Source organism: Somniosus microcephalus, chromosome 2 (genome assembly GCF_052327205.1).
Source record: "Somniosus microcephalus isolate GS21.2 chromosome 2, FLI_Smic_1.0, whole genome shotgun sequence".
NCBI lineage: Eukaryota > Metazoa > Chordata > Chondrichthyes > Squaliformes > Somniosidae > Somniosus > Somniosus microcephalus.
The window spans coordinates 11354385-11375490 of NC_140988.1; the positions used below are offsets into that span (position 1 = coordinate 11354385).

General features: G+C 46.6%; 1 protein-coding gene across 1 annotated transcript in view; it reads right to left on the reverse strand.

The window, feature by feature from the left end:
* LOC147122543 (PDZ and LIM domain protein 5-like) overlaps nt 1-3041 on the reverse strand; it is a 280792-nt gene extending 277751 nt beyond the window's left edge. Inside the window, exons 1-2 of the mRNA XM_086005178.1 lie at nt 2933-3041; nt 1490-1615 (exon numbers count right to left, since the gene is read on the reverse strand). Of these exons, the coding sequence (XP_085861304.1) occupies nt 1490-1585 (96 nt within the window). The 5' untranslated portion in view covers nt 1586-1615; nt 2933-3041. The remainder of the gene's footprint in view (nt 1-1489; nt 1616-2932) is intronic.
* Between the last annotated feature and the right edge of the window lie 18065 nt (nt 3042-21106).

Consider the following 21106-nt stretch of genomic DNA (forward strand, 5'->3'; position numbering starts at 1 on the left):
GTGAAAGGCGCTATAGAAATGCACTTTCTTAAAGCCTTTGGTTAGCTTATCTCCCCAATTTTGATGTGAACGAGTGCAGCCGATAAAGACAGAGCAGCTAAAAACAGAACAAGCATACCACAGCACCTTCGGAGCTGGCGTGCTGCTTTGCTATCTTGCCAAGGCAAGAAAAACCTGCCCCGGCCACTTTAAGACATGCCGATGTTACCACACCGGCCGGTGTGCAACAAAAACCCTCGCACCCAACATGAGCAGGAAGCCTTGGCTGCAGTCGGCACACTTGCTGTAGACTCTGCACAGGAACAAACTCAGGTTTGTCAACAATGTTCCCTGGAATTTGTGTGTTTCGGTGCGTGGCCCCTTTAACTGGCTGCGCGGCCCCTTCAATTACGCCCCCCCACCCACCCCTCGCGTGGGTTATTTCCATTGAAAAGCCGGTGATCGGCCCGCGCGGGACAGCAGGGACGTAGGTTGCCAACCCTCCAGGGCTGGCCTGGAGACTCCAGGAATTAAAAGATTAATCTCCGGGATGCTGCTGGGAGCAAAACCCGGGAAGAAAAAATAAAATTCTTTCAACACTTTTGTTTACGAGTTATAAAAATATTGGAGGTGTGAGGAAAAAGGCTGTGGCGACTGGAGGCAAGAGGTCTGGTGATGAATCATCCGCTAATGCATCCAACCGGAGCTCGCGACTCCCACACAAACACCTGCTTACTGGCCTCCAACTGCGGGAAGTTTCCAAGGATAGGCCATAAGAATTAGGAGCAGGAGTCGGCCATATGGCCCCTCGAGCCTGCTCCGCCATTCAATAAGATCATGGCTGATCATCGACCTTAACTCCACTTTCCTGCCTGAGCTCCATATCCCTTGATTCCCCTAGTCAAAAAATCTATCGATCTCAGCCTTGAATATACTCAAAGATTCAGCATCCACAGCCCTCTGGGGTAAAGAATTCCAAAGATTCACCACCCTTGGAGTGAAGAAATTCCTCCTCATCTCTGTCTTAAATGGTCGACCCCTTATCCCAAGACTGTGACCCCCTAGTTCTAGACACTCCAGTAAGGGGGAAACATTCTCTCAACATCTACCCAGTCAATCCCCCTCAGAATCTTGCATGTATGGCTCTTCTCAAGTGGCGGAATTTTTTTTTTTGGAAAAACCCAAAAGGGGTAATGGTGTCACACGAGTGGCAAACGGACAACGCAAGACCTCCCTTTGGGAATAGCTTGGCTTATGGCAGCTGAAGACCGTCCGGTGGCACCGAGGTATTCAGGGGGGGAAAAAAAAGAGACAGGACAAGCGTTTGACGCTCTATACTCGGGAAGCTCAGGTGAACCGCAAGCCATCCAACAGAATGACACCAATCCTAACCATATTTCATCACGCAGATGGGGCTATGACGGAGATGCTTACGGTAGCAGTTTTGAGCAGCACCCGGCAGCTCAGACACCAGTGGTGGGGGGGAGATGTGAAGAAACTATGTGCTTACCCTGGAGATTGTCAGTGGCATGTTGAAGTCTTTGCCCCCTTGAAGCCTGAACCCCCATGGCGCTGGGCCAAGCAGGGAGACACTGTAGTTGCTCATGACCGGAGTTTCCTCACACAAATCAGCCAACTGCAGATGGGGGGGGGGAAAAAAAAAGCACAAATTTACTACAAATGCATGAGAACGGATACCATAATTAAAAGATTGCATTATTTCTCACTATTGTACCACAGCAGAATTCTAACAAAAATACAGAGACTTTCAAGCAATTAAATGAAGCCCCCTTGGCAAACAAGTTACATTTTCTTGTACTGCAAAGTAATTAAGAGCACAGAAACAGGCCATTCAGCCCCAATGGTCCGTGCCGGTGTTTATGCTCCACACCAGCCTCCTCCCACCCCTCCATCTCACCCCGATCAGCATATCCTTCTACCCCTTTCTCCCTCATGCGCTTATCTAGGTTCCCCTTCAATGCATCTCTGCTATTCACCCCAACTGCTCCTTGTGGTCACATCCTCACCACTCTCTGGGTAAAGAAGTTTCTCCCGAATTCCCTTCTGGATTTATTAGTGACGAACTTATATTTCTGGTGTCGAACCCCCCTCTCCAATCCCCGAACCCCCCCCCCTCTCCAAACCTCGCCCACAAGTGGAAACACCTTCTCCCATCAAACCCTTTCATAATCTTGAAGACCTCCCATCAGATCACCCACTCAGCCTTCTCTTTTCCAGCCTGTTCAGTCTTCCCTGATAGGTGTAACAACTTGTGCAAAATTTATATCGATATTAAATTAATACGAGTTCAGTTCTGCACTTTGTCTCAAAAGTTGTGGGAGATATGGATTGACAGTAAATCCACATCACCCGAATCCGCTCTCCGATACGATCGGCACCTGGGCACGTCAAGGGATCGCAACCTCTTCCTCCTCCTATCTAGAAGTCCACAAACACTCCCTGCATTAAATAAGCCTCGTTTATTTTAACGGCAGCCTTTGAAAGGCAGGATACGCATGCGGTTAACGTCGAATACACACAGAAGGGGGTCTCCCCAACCTGACCCAGCGTGGACACGGTAGAATTCTGCGCCTGTACACTGAAATCCAAGAGGCTTCAATGCTGTGCCGATGCTTCAAATGTTCACTGCTGACATATAGCCTAGAGGTGAAGATTCACCTGCTCAGAGCACGGTGCCCTTTTAATTATCAAACACTATCGCACACCTTTTTACAAGTCTGCTGTTCAGAAAAAGTTATATATAAAAAAGGGATAGAAATTGGTACCATATGGGAGGGAAATATCACACAGCTAACAAGACAGAGAAACACAATCATCTGGCAAAAATTACCAAACTTTACTCCCAGACCACTTCTTTCCTGTCAAACAAAATCTAAAAAACAGATATTACAGCTGACGTCAACTCTTCTTCATATAAGTCAAAAAGTTTTACCTTTCCAAGGCCAAGAGCTTATTGCTCTCGGGAGCAGAGAGCAGTCTGCGTACTTGTCTGCTAGCAGGCTGCAAAGAATAAGACAGCACAAGCTTTTGGCAGCCAGCACCCGCTATATATAAAGGAAGCTCGTGTAAGATTACACCAAAAGTATTTCAGGGCTTCACTATGACGCAAGGTGACCAATTTAAAAAAAAAGGTTCGATTTTATTTGCAGACTAAACCCAGCTTATAACAGCAGGTACGTCCAAAACATTACTCAGTGGATTGGTGCCTTGGATATGGACCAGTCCGGAGCAAATGGAAAACATTCTTGGCGTCCAGTGGGCGGCTTAACTGCTCTCCACCCCCTACCCCAACTCCACATCCACCTTACACTGCTACAATACTGCAATAGGGTGAGTGCATGATTGCGAGAGGACAGAACCCACCTTTCTGCTACGGCATTTGCCTGCAGCCAACAGGGCCCATCAATGGGATGACAACATCAAATATACGGCACAGAAACAGGCCATTCGGCCCAACCAGTCAATCCATGCCCCTGTTTATGCTCCACTCCAGCCTCCTCCCATCGTCTAACTAACTATCAGCAGAACCTTCTTCTCCCTCATGTGCTTATCTAGCCTCCCGTTAAATGCATCTCTGCTATTCGCCTCAACCGCTCCCTGTGGCAGCGAGTTCCACATTCGTACCACTATCTGGGTAAAGAAGTTCCTTCTGAATTCCTGAACTGATAACTGTATTCTGAGCCTCATAATGCTTCAAAAAAAAACCATTAAGCATTGCTGCCAAGTTTTTGTTATAAATTTACTTGGTGCAGCTTTTTTTATTTTGAAAACAGCAATTCCAGTGAATCCCTCCCTCCCTCGAGGTACAAGCCCCACTCCAGATCTTAAAGCACATAATCCAGGCTGACGCTCCCAGTGCAGTACTGAGGGAGCGCCGCACTGTCTGAGGTGCTGCCTTTCAGACGTGGCATTAAACCGAGGCCTTGTCTGCCCCTTCAGGTGGGCAATAAAAGACCCCACAGCACCATTCAGAGCAGGGGAGTGCCACCCAGGGTCCTGGCCAACGTCACAAACAAATTATCTGGTCATTAATCTCAGTGCGGTTTCGTGATACCTTGCGGTGTGCAAATTGGCCTCCGCATTACAACAGCGACTACACTTCAAAAAGTAATTCATTGGTTGTAAAGCACTTTGGCATGTCCCAAGATCATGAAAAGTGGTTTATAACTGCAAGTTAGTCGTTCGTTTCTTTGACACAGATCAACCGTCAGACTTTGGTTCAAAGTCCATAGCTAGAAGCAGACATGCAAGCCAAACTCCACTTCGCAAAAAACATACCCTCCCACCATCTGTGCCTAGCTCACCCACTGCCCGGCAGTAACCCCACACCCTCCCCAAACATCGTCACTGTACAAGGGCCATCTGAAGAGATCTGGGCGAGAAAAGTACATCATAAATGGGTTTTTTTTTTTAAATAAAAACATTCTAGACCCAGCTTCCTTGATGACTCACTGGGTAAAGTACAGCTCATCATGTGGTACTGAACTTTAGAAACATAGAAGATAGGAGCAGGAGTAGGCCATTCGGCCCTTCGAGCCTGCTCCGCCATTCAATGAGATCATGGCTGATCATCCAAATTCAGTACCCTGTCCCTGCCTTCTCCCCATATCCCTTTATCCTCAAGAAATATATCCAACTCTTTCTTGAATATATTTAATGAACTGGCCTCCACTGCCCTCTGTGGCAAAGAATTCCACAGGTTCACCACTCTCTGGGTGAAGAAATTCCTCCTCATTTCAGTCCTAAATGGCTTACCCCTTATCCTTAGACTGTGACCCCTGGTTCTGGACTCCCCGACCATCGGGAACATCCTTCCTGCATCTAGTCTGTCCAGACCTGACGGAATTTTATAGGTTTCGATGAGATCCCCTCTCAATCTTCTAAACTCCAGTGAGTATAAGCCCAATCGACACAATCTCTCCTCGTACGTCATGCCTGCCATCCCAGGTATCAGCCTGGTGAATCTTCACTGCACTCCCTCCACGGCAAGAACGTCCTTCCTCAGGCAAGGTGACCAAAACTGCACACAATACTCAAGGTGCGGTCTCACCAAGGCCCTGTACAACTGCAGCTAGACATCCTTGTTCCTGTACTCAAACCCTCTCGCTACGAAGGCCAACATACCATACCATACGGACTAGGTTTAATCCAAGATGAGAGAAAATAGACTTACATTTGTATAGCACCTTCCATGACCTCAGGACATAGTTTGGCTGTAAAGCACTTTGGGACAAGTACTTGTAGTCACTGTTGTAATGTAGGAAATGTGGTGGCCAAGTTGCACACAGCAAGCTCCCACAAACAGCAACATGATGATGACCAGATAATCTGTTTTAGTGAGGTTGGTTGAGGGATAAATATTGGCCAGCACACGAGGGAGAACTCCACTGCTCCTCTTTGTAAGTGCCGTGGGATTTTTTACATCCACCCGGGAGGAGAGACGGGGCCTCGATTTAACGTCTCACCCGCAAGACGCTGAGGGGGCACCACAAATGGTTTCATTTCCTCATTTTGGGGTGGGGGGGGGGGTGGGGAAAAAGGAGGAAATAAAAAGACAAATTCCCCACACCTGATCATTATTTAGTAACCGTCAACGGAAAGTGCAGAAACACAAGGGGAGAAACTTGGCTCAGCTGTGATGCCCCTTCCCGTCCCACCTCGAGGTTGAATACCCTGCCCAAATCTTCATCTCGACTCACACAAGAGGAATGAACTTTTGGGCAAGTCACCATCTTAAAAAAAAAAGGATGGGAGAAGGGGGAAAAGGTAGAAAGGGAACATTTAATAAGCTACTCGGTAGGTGATAAGTGTAGGGGTGAGGTTGGGGGGGGGGGGGCGCGATGGTGGAAGACTGCAGTTGTCAGTTATGCTGAGGCCCACTTTTCCCACTCCCAGCCACTTGTGAAACTGGCCGTATTAATTCTGCAACAATGCAACAAGTGAGCAGGGTCACTGATGGACCAGATCTCCAAAAGGCCATCAGAACCTCTAAATGTCAGTTTGGAAAGTTCAGGTGGTAGTCTGATGGAGCAGCACGTTGGAATCCTAATGTTCTGCTTATGGCGATAGGACGAGGATCCAAGTTCACACCCGTAGATTCTCCACACAGTACTGCTTAATGGTTGGTTCGAGAGCGGCGTTGGCAGATACTTGGGAGCAAGTTACCCGATCGCTCTCTTGAATGGGATGGTATCTCTAGCTCGGCAATCTCCTCCAGCCGTACAACACTCAGAGATATCTGCACTCCTCCAATTCTTGCCTCTTGAACATCCCCGAATTTAATCACTCCAACATTGGCAGCCGTGCCTTCAGCTGCCAAGGCCCCAAGCTCTGGAATTCCCTGCCTAAACCTCTCTTTCCTCCTTTAAGGCGCTCCTTACACCCTACCTCTTTGACCAAACTTTTGGTTATCTGCCCTAATATCTCATGTGGCTCAGTGTTAAATTTTGTTTGATAATCACACCTTGGGACGTTTTACGACGTTAAAAGCGCTGTATAAATACAAGTTGTTGTTATGGTATGCAACGTGGCGAGAAGAATATTTGTCAAAGTCCAAACTGTTGCAGATTTCTGCCTAGTACGCATGTAAAGCCCTCAAAACACTCGGGTGTAAGTCTGAAAACACTGCAGACTTCTCAAACTTTTACTAAAAAGACTATTTGAAGAGACAACACAATGACCCCACATTGTAATTCTCTTGGTTGCAATGAGGATCACATTGTGAGGGATATACAGGAAACTTTCTGGTATCCGGCACTGACGGGACCGAGCTGGTGCCGTACCATCAAAACTGCCATAGAAACCAGCGCTAATGTTAAAACATACGGAGCTTTTGAGCTCCGTGCGAATCAACAAACCCTGTCCAGCTTCAAAACAGTCGGCCGCAGCTTAAAAGCGTCTCTGTAGCCAAGCAACAGCTTCAGCTTCCCTTGCAGAGCCTGACTGGGGAAAAAAAAAGCAACGAGAAGTAAAAAAAACTTATAGGAAACGGCTCCTGAATTTTGCCAGTAGATAGAGCTTTCCGGACTTTTAACCTCCGGTTAAACGAAAGTTTCCTGTACACAGCTACCATTGGCAAGCTAAGCAGCCTTTGGAAAAACAATTCACCCATTTCCAACCTGGCAGCATGTCGAGGCACATAGCCTTCAGTGACTGTTGACAGGTATTCCCGGACTGCGAAACATATATAAATGTAGCCTATGCTCTGGGTTATCCCCGCCATTTCTACTGAAGTAGAATCTTCCTGCACTACTTCACCTGCTGTACGATGGGAGGAATCCCTGGTTAAACCTCAACGGCTGCGATACTGTTAAACCCATTTCATTTCCCAGTGCAACCAAAGTTGACAAACAAGCCCAGCATAAATTCTAACAAAAGGAACTTCAAGAACATTACTATCTCCAATAAATACAAAAGGCCTTGTTAGAAGCTGCAAATTAAAGTCAACGACCTTTGCTGTGAAACATCTTTTAATTTAAAACTGGAACGTTTACGCTCCGAATGGCAGAACGCAAAATAAGTTTCTCTCAAAAAAGGTGAATGAAATACAGTGGGCAGGTTCATCTTCAATGCAACAGTACGGATCAGCAGCACAGCTCTGTTGTACAGTCAGCCGTAGCTCAGTGGGTAGCACTCTCGCCTCCGAGTCAGGAGGTTGTGGGTTCCAAGTCCCACTCCTGAGACTGGCGCACAAAAATCTAGGCTGACACACCCAGTGCAGTGCTGAGGGAGTGCTGCACGGTCAGAGGTGCCATCTTTTGGATGAGACATTAAACCGAGGTCCCGCCTGCTAGATGGACGTAAAAGATCCCCAGGGCACTATTTCGAAGAGCAGGAGATTTATCCTCAGTGTCCCGGAGCCAATATTTATCCCTCAACCAACATCACAAACAGATTATCTGGTCGTTATCACATTGCTGTTTGTGGGAGCTTGCTGTGTGCAAATTGGCTGCCGCGTTTCCCACATTACAACCACTTCAAAACGTACTGCATTGGCTGTTAAGCGCTTTGAAACGCTCCGAAGTTGTGAAAGGCACTATACAAATGCAGGTTCTTTATTTCTTTTACAACACAATAGTGAGAGCTGCTTTGCTCTCAAATGCATTCTTCCAAACACCACCAGTAAAAAAAACTTAATCCCTTAGCAGTACTGTATATTCATGATCAATTTTAACACATTGCATTAACAGCTATCTTGCTTGGACTACATTCTACAGACTGTTCCACTGTGCCCTGGGATCATTTCGGGGACAATTTGAAAAGGAATCAGATTGCTGCAACGGGTACCCAGAGGGCAAGGGTATGGAGATGGGTACAACTGCACAAATAAAGCCAGAAAGCGGGCTGCAACCTGCCCACCTCCAGCTGGAAGCTAGTCTCACTGACCATGGCGGATTTCAGTGACAACCCGCAATGGGTTCCCTTATCACTGACCCAGAGAGTGGTTGGAATGTGGAATGGATTACAATCACAGAATAGTGCAGCGCAGGAGGAGGCCATTCGGCCCATCGAGTCGGCACCGGCTCTTTCGAAGAGCAATCCAGTTGGTATCACTCCCCCGCTCTCTCTATATATCCCTGCAAATTTTTCAACTTCATTGATTTACCCAATCCCCTTTTGAAGGCTACGACTGAATCGGTTTCCATCACCCTAATTAGGCACGCATTCCAGATCCTAACCACTCGCCGAATAAAAAAGTTTTTCCTCATGTCGCCTCTGGCTCTTTTGCCAATCACCTTAAATCTGTGCCCTCTGGTTATCGACCCTCCAGCCATTGGAAACAATCTTAATTCACTATCTAAATCCTTCATGATTTTAAACACCTCTAAGCCTTCTCTGCTCCGAGGAGAACAACCCCAGCTTCTCCAGTCTCTCCACGTAGCTGTAATCCCTCACCCCAGAAAATGTCTTCTGTACCCTCTCCAGAGTCTTCCTAAAAAGTGTGGTGCCCAGAATTGGACACAATACTCCAGCTGGTACCGAACTAGTGTTTTATATAGGTTTAGCATAACTGGCTTTTGTACTCTACGCCTCTTTTAGTTGAGGCAAATAGCATTAGATGCATTCGAAGGGGGAAGTTAAACAAGTACATGAGGGAGAAAGGAACAGAAGGATATGCTGATAGGGCGAGATATGCTGGGATGGGAGGAGGCTCGTGGGGAGCATAAACACCAGCATAGACCAGTTGGGCCAGTTTCTGTGCTGTAAATTCTGTGTGATTAGTGCGCCCAAAGAGGCAGGACATTAGGTAGAGAGCTGCAGAAACTACACAAGACAGCACGTTACAATTGATATAACTGGGGCTTAGGGAATATCGTTCAGATACTGTCAGCTGCATTGAAGACAAGACTCTTTAAGGTTGATATACACATCATCGTGCATTGGAGAACCACAGCTGATTCGATGAAACCCAAGTACCCAATGTACAATCTACAGCCTGCCAGAGTCCGAGATATTGAATTTAGATCCGTCGGTATGCAGAGGCCGAATGATTTTATCATCAAGGACATCTGCAAGGCCAGCAGTTAGTCTGATATGCTTTGCAGAGGTTCTGGTCGCTGCCATGTATGTAAAGGCTGGCTCTCATCACCTCGTGCCTCACTTGTCACTGTAGCCCCTCAAAATGCTTCCCTCAGCCCTGGGTGAATTGATAGCCCAGACAACTATATTAAAAAAAAGTGCACTCCATATGTGGGGTTTTTTTTTGCTGCAGTTCAGAATTGCATTTGGTTGTTCAAGTGTCTTTACATTTAGTTTCTTTCATCTACGCAGGCCTGCAATTTTAGCTCGCGTGCAGATGTGCGTTCCTGACACTACCAGCATGGCATTTATCAATTTCAATCCCTGCCACAGCGGAACCAATGTGGAGAAACTTTGAGTTACAGCCAGGCTCAAAAAAAAAAGAGGGTCTGCAGAACACAGGCAAGAAGCAGAAAGTCCTTTTCTAACCCATTCAGATCAGTACTCATAAGAAAAAAAAGACTTGCATTTACACAGTGCCTTTTACCACTTCAGGACGTCCCAAAACGCTTCACAGCCAATGAAGTACTTTTTGAAGAAGTACAGTCACTGTTGTAATGCAGGAAACGCGACAGCTGATTTGCGCACAGCAAGCTCCCACAAATAGCGATGTGATAATGACCAGGTAATGTCTTTTGTGACGTTGGTTGAGGATAAATATTGGCCATAACGCCCCGGCTCTTCTTCGGAATAGTGGCCGCGGGGATCCTTTACGTCCACCCGAAAGCGCAGACGGGGCCTCGGTTTAACGTCTCATCTGAAAGACGGCACCTTCGACTGTGCAGCGCTGGCTCAGCACTGCACGGGGAATGTCAGCCTGGATTTTTGTTCTCTGGAGTGGGACTTGAACCCTTGAGCTTCTGACTCAGGAGAGGGTGTTGCCCACTGAGCCACGGCTGACACGTCAGTGTCGACACAAGTTCTTACAAGTAATTAACGATGGAATTCCTGAGGTTTAATTTTAAAATTGATAAGATTCAATAAACCACCCCCCCACCCAAATGAGAGTACAATAGTCAGCATTTAGGCTTAAAATAATTGACATAAACCAAAAAGTCCAAAAGGAAAGGCCAATATTTCTAAGGGTTGGGTGGGCGAGGCCATTAACTATCTTATGAAGGCTTTCCATAGTTTAGGGAGAAACTGTTTCCAGTGGCAGGAGGGTCGGTAACCAGAGGACACAGATTTAAGATAATTGACAAAAGAAGTGGTGTAGAAAGTGGAACGCGCTACCACAGGGAGTGGCTGAAGCGAATAGTATAGATGCATTTAAGGGGAAGCTAGATAAGCACATGAGGGAGAAAGGGAATAGCAGGATACAGTGATAGCGTGAGATGAAGAGGGGTGGTGGGAGGCTCATGTGGAGCATAAACACCGGCACGGACCAGTTGGGCCGAATGAACTGTTTCTGTGCTGGACACTCGACGCGACTCAATGTACCCAGAGGGGAGAGGAGGAGAGACTTTCTTTTTTAATGATCTGGAATGCGCTGCCTGAAACGGGTGGTGGAAGCAGATTCAATAGTAACTTTCCAAAAGGGAATTGGATAAATACAGGAAACCTTGGTTTATCCGGAGGTTAACTGTCCGGAATGCTCGAGCCACCGGCAAAAATCAGGAGCCGTTTCTTTAGGTTTTTTTTTCTTTTTGTCGCTTTTTTCCCCCCCCACCAGTCAGGCTCTGCAAGGTCTCGCTGAAGCTGTTGCTAAGCTACAGAGACGCTTGCAAGGTACGGCCGACTGTTTAGAAGCTGTTGCTAAGCAACAGGGTTTGTTGCCAGATATGGAGCTCAAAATCTCCGTATGTTTCAACATTAGCGCTGGTTTGTCCGGCACTTTTGATGGGACGGCAACAGCTCGGTCCCGTCGGTGCCGGATAGCACAAAGTTTCCTGTACTTGAAAAGGAGAAATTTGCAGGGCTATGGGGAAGAGCAGGAGGGGGGGGTGGAGGGGGAGTGGGACTAATTGGAGAGCTCTTTCAAAGAGCCGGCACAGGCACGATGGGCCGAACGGCCTCCTTCTGTGCTGAGAGAGAGATTCTAAAACAAGGATGCGAATTTTGAACAGCACCTCACTCCACTGCATCCCTTTTATTCCCTACACTAGGAATGCGCACCTGGCCCGCTCCCAGTTCCCGTACAATGAGCCACTGCACGCCGCTCAGCCAGTCAGGCTGGTGGATTGCGAGCAGTGACAGACGTGGGTCGGCTTTAGTGGGGAAAAGAAAGTCACAATGCTCGCAAGAAACCACACATAAATACGCCAACCTGTAGACCCAGTTACAAAACAATCAAGTAACTTCAGAAAGATTTTATACATCTAGACTAATGCATGAAGAAATTACCTGAAAATTTTGTCTAAATAATCTGATACGCCACATTTTAGAATTCCAGTACAGGCATGGTGGGCCGAATGGTGTCCTGTACTACACTGTTCTATGACTCAAGTGTTTTTTAAAAATCTATTAAAACATCTGCAGGTCTCTCCAAGCTCCACTGGTTCCTCCTGCCCCAACATGTCATTTCCAAAATTCACATTCTTGTTTTAAAATGGCCTCACCCAACCCAACCCTTAAGTGATCACCTCAGGTCTTACATTTCTGTACTCACCCCCTCCGCTTCTCCAACACCAAACTTCTCACCCATCGCTCCCTCTGCTCCACCAACGGCGCTCATTCAGCGAACTACGCTCCTGCCCTCAGGAATTGTGTCAGATCCCCTCCACCATGCCCCCTCCGCCCCACCCCCATCTCGCTTTAAAAGAAAAAAAACCTGCCCTTCCACTACGCTCTCAGTTCCCCATCCAACCATTTCCTTTCTTCATGTTCAGTATAGCTAGATAATTACATGAGGGAGAAAGGAAGAGGAGGATAAGCTGATAGGGTGAGATGAAGAGGGGTAGGAAGAGTCTCGTGTGGAGCATAAACACCGGCATAGACCAGTTGGGCCAAATGGCCTGTTTCTGTGCTGTAAATTATGGGGAAGAGCAAAACTAGAGGCCATCAATATAAGATTGTCAGCAAGAAATCCAAGAAGGAATTCAGAAGAAACTTCTTTACCCAGAGAGCGGTGAGAATGTGGAACTCGCTACCACAGGGAGCGGTTGAGGCGAAAAGTAAGGGGAAGCTAGATAAGCATACGAGGGAGAAGGGGATAGAGGGTGATGCTGATCGGGTTAGAGGAGGAAGAATGGGAGCAGGCTCGAGTGGAGCATAAACACCAGCATGGATTGGTTGGGCCAAATGGCCTGTTTCTGTGCTGCATATTCTATGTAATCCTTCTCCTCCTTATTGTAGAGCGCTCCCAGATGTATTTCTGCACGCGAGGAGCAGTATATAGTGGTCATCACAGCCAGGTCCCACTGCACAAGCAAAAGCACCGCCTGAAGTTAACCTCATAACATTACAATATTATATCCAAGTTTATTGGTTTAAAAAAAAACTTGCCTGTCCTCAATACTAATTCATTTTGGATTCTTCATTTTTAAAAAGATATCGTCCACATTTTGGACTGAGGACAGACAGCACTTTGCTATCCACACTCTCACGACAAGGGGCATTCTTTGTAGCTCTGATGAAGGGTCATGGACCTGAAACGCTAACTCTGTTTCTCTCTCCACAGATGCTGCCTGACCCGAGTAGTTCCAGCATTGTCCGTTTTCATTTCAGATTTCCAGCATCTGCAATGCTTTGCTTTTGTTTGTGTGTTTTTTTGCATTTGCCAGTAATGTCTTAAGGGTGTGATTTACATGTTTATCCTGGCTAAATAAAAGTGTATAGAGAGCGAGCGAGCGACACACACAAAATTCTCACTGACATGTTAGTTCCAAATCCAGGGCTCCAAATATTTTCTCTTTAAATAATAAGAGCACAGTTGACTGCTCATTTCCACCCTTCCTTGCTCACACCGAGTAATCACACAGCCGCTCTAGCCGAGGCAGTCTGTGCCATAGCCTTCTCTGCAGCGCAGTAACTCCAACTTGTAATCATCCAACTGAAGCCACGAGACAAGAAAAAAAAGACAGACTTGCATTTATATAGCACCCTTCACGACCACCGGATGTCCCAAAGCACTTTACAGCCAATGATGTACTTTTGAAGCAGAGTCACTGTTTGTAATGTGGTCAAGCAAGCATGGGAGTCTTTCAGCTCATCCAACAACCCCCTTAGTCTGCCCCCACCCAGCCAGTACAATTTAAGTCGAGTTCAAAAGGCAGTTCGACTCTGGTTGGGAATCATTGATCCGTACGATTGTCCTATACTGCCTCAGTATTAGAAACGGTTCAATGACCTATTCTGATGGAAGGTCATCGATTTGAAACGTCAACTCTGGTTCGCTCTCGCTCTCTCTCTGCAGATGCTGCCTGATCTGCTGAGTATTTGCCAGCAGTTCTGTTTTTACATTAGAAACCGGTTTCATAGAATGTCAAGCAGACACACAAATGCAAGTTGACTATGAATTAAAAAAAATAAATCAAACATGAAATAAGCATAGTCAAGTGACATTCACAAGGAGTGGCACAGATTATGAGCATGCTTAAACACATATTTCTTTCTCGTCAAGAGCAGCATTGATCACCTTTCACAGCAGAAGCAAGTCGCACCATGCAGAACCAGCCACAGGAGTGCAGCGTTATAACCAACAGGCTCCAACATGCCATGTACTACAGAGTGCCAGGATACAAAGAAAGAAAGACTTGTATTTCTATAGCGCCTTTCACAACCTCAGGACACTTTACAGCCAATGAAGTATTTTTTGAAGTGTAGTGTAGTCACTGTTGTAATGTAGGAAATGCAGCAGCCAATTTGCACACAGCAAGCTCCCACAAACAGCAATAGGATAATGACCAAATAATCAGTTGATTGAAAGATAGATATTGGCCCAAGGATAACTCCCCAGATCTTCAAAATAGTGCCATAGGATCTTATACATCCACTTTAGAGAGCCGACAGGGCCTCAGTTTAATGTCTCATCCGAAAGTCGGCACCTCCGACAGTGCAGCACTCCCTCGGTACTGCAGTGGGAGCGTCAGCCTAGATTTTGTGCTCCTGGAGTGGGACCTGAACCCACAACCTTCTGACTCAGGAGAGGGCAATCCCAGCCAAGCCACAGCTGACACTATATGGCAGTGCCCATGATCCCCCTTCACAGCAAACTTCCTAACCTCATGCTGGGGCCAACAAAAAAAAAGATCCCTCCTGCAGCAGCCCTGTGGCCAGCGGAAGGGTGAGTTAGCAGCGCCTAGCCATGCAATGAAATTGCCCTGGTGCTGATCGAGCAATTGACAAGCCCATTGCAGGCGCTTCTTGAACAGGCTGGGACTGACTTCACAACACCCGCCCATACCGCACGCTGATTGGACAGCGGAGGAAGGTGCAACAACAGAATCCTGCGCCGATTGGCTAACCATTGCTGCCAATCAAGACACTGCCACACGCTTTCACTGAACCGACTTGGGATTTTTGCAAGGGTCCCTTTGCAACAAAGAGATACTTGCATTATTTTTTTTAATTAGCTACACTCCTAACTATAGATAAACACCCAGTTAGATCTAAGAAAATGTAAGTTGAAAAAAAATGCAATACACTTTAAATATTTAAAGTAAGATACTTATTGCATAATCACAAATCCTCCCTCTATTAGCCAGTTTCAGGTCTCTTTTTGTTACTTAGCCGCTACCCTACTAAATAGATTTTAAAATGTGGAGGGAAAAAAAAGTCACATTTGCAGATTAACACACAACTTGAAGAGGCTGAAATAAATAAAATAAAATGCTCCGGGCTCTCCACCTTTGAACGCACAGAGTCACGAACACTGTCTCTCCCTGTTTGCCCTCCCTCTCGCCTTCCTTCCCTTTTTTTTTTGCAGGAACTTGCCAGAGTTGGTGTGTGTCACAAACTCCCCAATTGCGACCATTCGCCCTCACCTCTTAGCAAGCGCTCCGGGGCAAGGTTCTATTTCGAACGTTGTGTCGTCCCGGGCTCCGGGTCAAGGTTCTATTTCGAACGTCGGGTCGTCTCCGGGCCCCGTTCTCTTGGCTACGCTCTTGCTCTGCAAAGCTCCGCTCCTTATCTCTGCACTTCCGTCACATTCAACTCTTTCACCAAGCTAGGAGGCGGAGAAACTCCCCCTCCCTGCTTCCCCACCCACTGACGTAACAGCAAGCAGTCAGAGGGGAGGGAAAACTTGCAAGAAAAATCAGCTCACCTTGTAGGAAATGTGTTCAACAGCCGCAGTGTGCATTGACAAAAGTGTTATTTGCAAAAATCAAATGTGTTTTACCAAGTGGAAAGTTGCTGTTCTTTTCTGACTCCGTGAAATAACATGCCCTAATGTCTCATTTTTCTTATGCAATCCTATTTTTGAGCCTTTTAAATGTATTTTATTCACTCTAAGCAGGAATGTACCCAGAATTTCCTCACACATTTGTTTTGCTATGCATATGCAAATAAATAAGGAACTAGCAGTTAAACAGAGCCTTTCGCAACCTCAGGCCAGCCCAAAGCACTTTACAGCCAATTAAGTACTGTTGAGGTGTAGTCACTGTTGGAATGTTGGAGACATAGCAGTCAATTTGTGCACAGCAAGCTCCCACAAACAGCAATGAGATAATGACCCAGGTAATCTGTGATGTTGGTTGAGAGACAAATATAGTGCCATGGGATAATTTACATCCACCTGAGAGAGCAGACAGGGCCTCAGTTTAACATCACATCCAACAGTGCAGCACCCTCCAACAGTGCGGCACTCCCTCAGTATTGCACTGCGGTCAGTGGTTTTGTGCTGAAGTTTCTGGAGTGGGACTTAAACCCACAACCATCTTCACCTAAAGGGCCAAGGTGCTACCCACTGAGCCACATCTAACACCATGACAAAACAATGACAACTTGTATTTATATAGCGCCTTTAACGTAGTAAAACATCCCAAGGTGCTGCACAGGAGTGTTATAAGACAAAAAATTTGACACCTTGCCACAAAAGGAGAAATTAGGGCAGGTGACCAAAAGCTTGGTCAAAGAGGTAGGTTTTAGGAGTGTCTTAAAGGAAGAGAGAGGTAGAGAGATTTAGGAAGAGAATTCCAGAGCTTAGGGCCCAGGCAACAGAAGGCACGGCCACCAATGGTGGAGCGATTATAATCAGGGAGGCTCAAGAGGGCAGAATTAGAGGAGCGCAGATATCTCGGGGGTTGTGGGGCTGGAGGAGATTACAGAGATAGGGAGGGGCGAGGCCATAGAGGGGTTTGAAAACAAGGATGAGAATTTTGAAATCGAGGTGCTGCTTAACCGGGAGCCAATGCAGGTCAGCGAGCACAGGGGAGATATGTGAACAGGACTTAGTGCGAGTTAGGACACGGGCAGCCGAGTTTTGGATGGCCTTAAGTTTACGTAGGGTGGAATGTGGGAGGCCAGCCAGGAGTGCGTTGGAATAGTCAAGTCTAGAGGTAACAAAGGCATGGATGAGGGTTTCAGCGGCGGATGAGCTGAGGCAGGGGTGGAGACGGGCGATGTTACGGAGGTGGAAGTAGGCGGTCTTAGTTATGCCGTGGATATATGGTCAGAAGCTCATTTCAGGGTTAAATATGACACCAAGGTTGCGAACAGTGTGGTTCAGCCTCAGACAGATGTTAGGGAGAGGGATGGAGTCAGTGGCGAGGGAACGGAGTTTGTGGCAGGGACTGAAAACAATGGATGCGGTCTTCCCAATATTTAAATGGAGAAAATTTCTGCTCATCCAGAACTGTATGTCGGACAAACAGTCTGACAATTTAGAGACCGTGGAGGGGTCGAGAGAAACATAGAAACAGAAGATAGGAGCAGGAGTAGGCCATTCGGCCCTTCGAGCCTGCTCCGCCATTCAATGTGATCATGGCTGATCATCCAAATTCAGTACCCTGTCCCTGCCTTTTCCCCATATCCCTTGATCCCTTTAGCCTCAAGAAATATATCCAACTCTTTCTTGAATATATTTAATGAACTAGCCTCCACCGCCCTCTGTGGCAGAGAATTCCACAGGTTCACCACTCTCTGGGTGAAGAAATTCCTCCTCATTTCAGTCCTAAATGGCTTACCCCTTATCCTTAGACTATGACCCCTGGTTCTGGACTCCCCGGCCATCAGAAACATCCTTCCTGCATCTAGTCTGTCCAGACCTGACAGAATTTTATAGGTTTCGATGAGATCCCCTCTCAATCTTCTAAACTCCAGTGAGTATAAGCCCAATCGACACAATTTCTCCTCATACGTCATTCCTGCCATCCCAGGTATCAGCCTGGTGAATCTTCGCTGCACTCCCTCCATGGCAAGAACGGCACGGTGGCATAGTGGTTAGCACTGTTGCCTCACAGCGCCAGGGACCCGGGTTCAAATGCGGCCTCGGGTGACTGTCTGTGTGGAGTTTGCACATTCTCCCCGTGTTTGCGTGGGTTTCCTCCGGGTGCTCTGGTTCCCTCCCACAGTCCAAAGATGTGCGGGTTAGGTTGATTGGCCATGATAAAAAAATTGGCCCTTAGTGTTAGGGGGGGATTAAATACGTGGGGTTACGGGGATAGGGCTTGGGTGGGATGGCTGTCGGTGTAGGGACCGGGTGCTAGGGTTTGGATGATCAGCCATGATCTCGTTGAATGGCAGAGCAGGCTCGAAGGGCCGAATGGCCTACTCCTGCTCCTAGTTTCTATGTTTCTATGTCCTTCCTCAGGTATGGTGACCAAAACTGCACACAATACTCAAGGTGTGGTCTCACCAAGGCCCTGTACAACATCCTTGCAAGACATCCTTGTTCCTGTACTTGAACCCTCTTGCTACGAAGGCCAACATACCATTTGCCTTCTTAACCGCCTGCTGCACCTGCATGCTTACCTTCAGCGACTGGTGCACAAGGACACCCAGGTCTCTTTGCACTTCCCCTTCTCCCAATCTATTGCCATTCAAATAATAATCTGCCTTCCTGTTTTTGCCACCAAAGTGGATAACCTCACATTTATCCACATTATAGTGCATTTGCCATGTTTCTGCCCAATCACCCAACCTGTCCAAATCATACTGGAGTTTCCCGACATCCTCCTCGCAGCTTACCCTCCCGCCCAGCTTTGTGTCGTCTGCAAATTTGGAGATATTACATCCAATTCCCTCGTCCAGATCATTAATATATATTGTGAACAGCTGGGGTCCTAGGACCGATCCTTGCGGTACCCCACTAGTCACTGCCTGCCACTCGGAAAACGACCCGTTTATTCCAACTCTTTGCCTTCTGTCCACCAACCAGTTCTCTATCCAAGTCAATACCTTGCCCCCAATCCCATGTGCCTTAATTTTGCACGCTAATCTCTTGTGTGGGACCTTATTGAAAGCCTTCTGAAAGTCCAAATACACCACATCCACTGGTTCTCCCTTATCTATTTTACCAGTTACATCCTCAAAAAATTCCAGTAGATTAGTCAAGCATGATTTACCTTTTGTAAATCCATGTTGACTTTGTCCGATCCTGTCACTGCTTTCCAAGTGCTCTGCTATTACATCTTTTATAATAGACTCTAGCATTTTCCCCACTACCGATGTCAGGCTTACCGGTCTATAATTCCCCGCTTTTTCTCTACCACCTTTTTTGAATAGTGGGGTAACATTAGCTACCCTCCAATCCATGGGTACCGTTCCAGAGTCTATCGAGTTCTGGAAGATGACCAGTAATGCATCTACTATCTCTAGGGCCACTTTCTTAAGTACCCTGGGATGTAGACCATCAGGCCCTGGGAATTTATCGACCTTCAGTCCCATCAATTTTCCTAACACCATTTTCCTACAAATACTGATTTCTTTCAGTTCCTCTCTTTCATCAGACCCTATGTTCCCCGGCATCTCTGGGAGGTTATTTGTGTCCTCCTTTGTGAAGACAGAACCAAAGTATGTATTTAGTTGGTCTGCCATTTCCTTGTTTCCCATTATAAATTCCCCTGATTCTGACTGTAAGGGACCTACGCTTGACTTCACTAATCTTTTTCTCTTCACATATCTATACAAGCTTTTACAGTCAGTTTTTATGTTCACTGCTAGCTTACGCTCATATTCTATTTTCCCTTTCTTAATTAATCCATTTGTCCTCCTTTGTTGACTCCTAAACTGCTCCCAATCCTCAGGATTATTGCTTTTTCTAGCCAATTTATATGTCCTCTCCTTGGATCTTATGCTATCCCTAATTTCCCTTGTTAGCCACGGTTGAGTCACCTTTTTTGTTTTATTTTTATGCCAAACTGGGATGAACAAATTCTGTAGCTCATCCATTCGGTCTTTGAATGTTTGCCATTGCCTCTCCACCGTCAACCCTTTGAGCGCCATTCCCCACTCAATCCTACCCAACTCGCTCCTCAGACCATCGTAGTTTCCTTTATTTAAATTGAGGACCCTTGTCTCTGAGTCAACTACTTCATTCTCCATCTTAATGAAGAATTCGATCATATTATGATCGCTCCGACCCAAGGGGCCTCGTACAACAAGATTGCTAATTAATCCTTTCTCGTTACATAATACCCAGTCTAAGATGGCCTGATCTCTGGTTGGTTCCTCGACATATTGGTCCAGGAAACCATCCCGTAAACACTCCAGGAATTCCTCCTCCACAGTATTGTTACTAATTTGGTTGGCCCAATCTATATGTAGATTAAAGTGGTAGTGAGCTGGAGCTGGGTGTCGTCAGTGTACATGTGGAAACTGACGCTGTGTTTTCGGATGATGTCGCCAAGGGGCAACATGTAGATGAGAAATAGGAGGGGGCCAAGGATAGATCCTTGGGGGACACCAGAGGTAACGATGCGGGAGTGGGAAGGGAAGCCATTGCAGGTAATTTTCTGGCTACGATTAGATAGTTAACAATGGAACCAGGCAAGTGCAGTCCCACTCAGCTGGACGACGGTGGAGAGGCGTTGGAGGAGGATGGAGTGGTCAACCGTGTCAAAGGCTGCGGACAAGTCAAGAAGGACGAGGAGGGATAGTTTACTGTTGTCACAGTCACAAAGGATGTCATTTGTAACTTTGATGAGAGCCGTTTCGGAACTGTGGCAAGGGCGGAAACCTGATTGGAGGGATTCAAACAAGGAGTTGCGGGTAAGATGGGCACGGATTTGGGAGGCGACAACATGTTCAAAGATGATGAGGGGTGGTGGTGTGTTGAAGTGGACCTTTAGGAGTCAATTCATAATGTGGTACTGGACTTTCATGTAGGCCAGACCAGGCCGGAGTAGCACGTTCCTTCCCTGAGTGACGTTACGCAAGCGGATTCTGAAAGCTTTTCACATCAACATTTTACAAAGACAATGGCTAATGATTTGAAGCTGTGCTTTGTTTATACTTTCGGATCGAAAGCAAAGCTTTTCAGAATAAACATTCAGCAAAGACAAAGGATAATTATGGGCCGCTGTGCTTTCTTTCTACTTTGAAGATTGAAAGAATTCTAATTAATGCATTGTGTGAATAAGGCAAAACAATGGAAGGGGATGCTAAAACCTTTTTTGAGCAAAATTGTTTTAAGGGAAAACTATCAGATTCAGATTCAGATTAGATTTATTTGCCATATGTAACAAGTACAATGGAATAACAACAG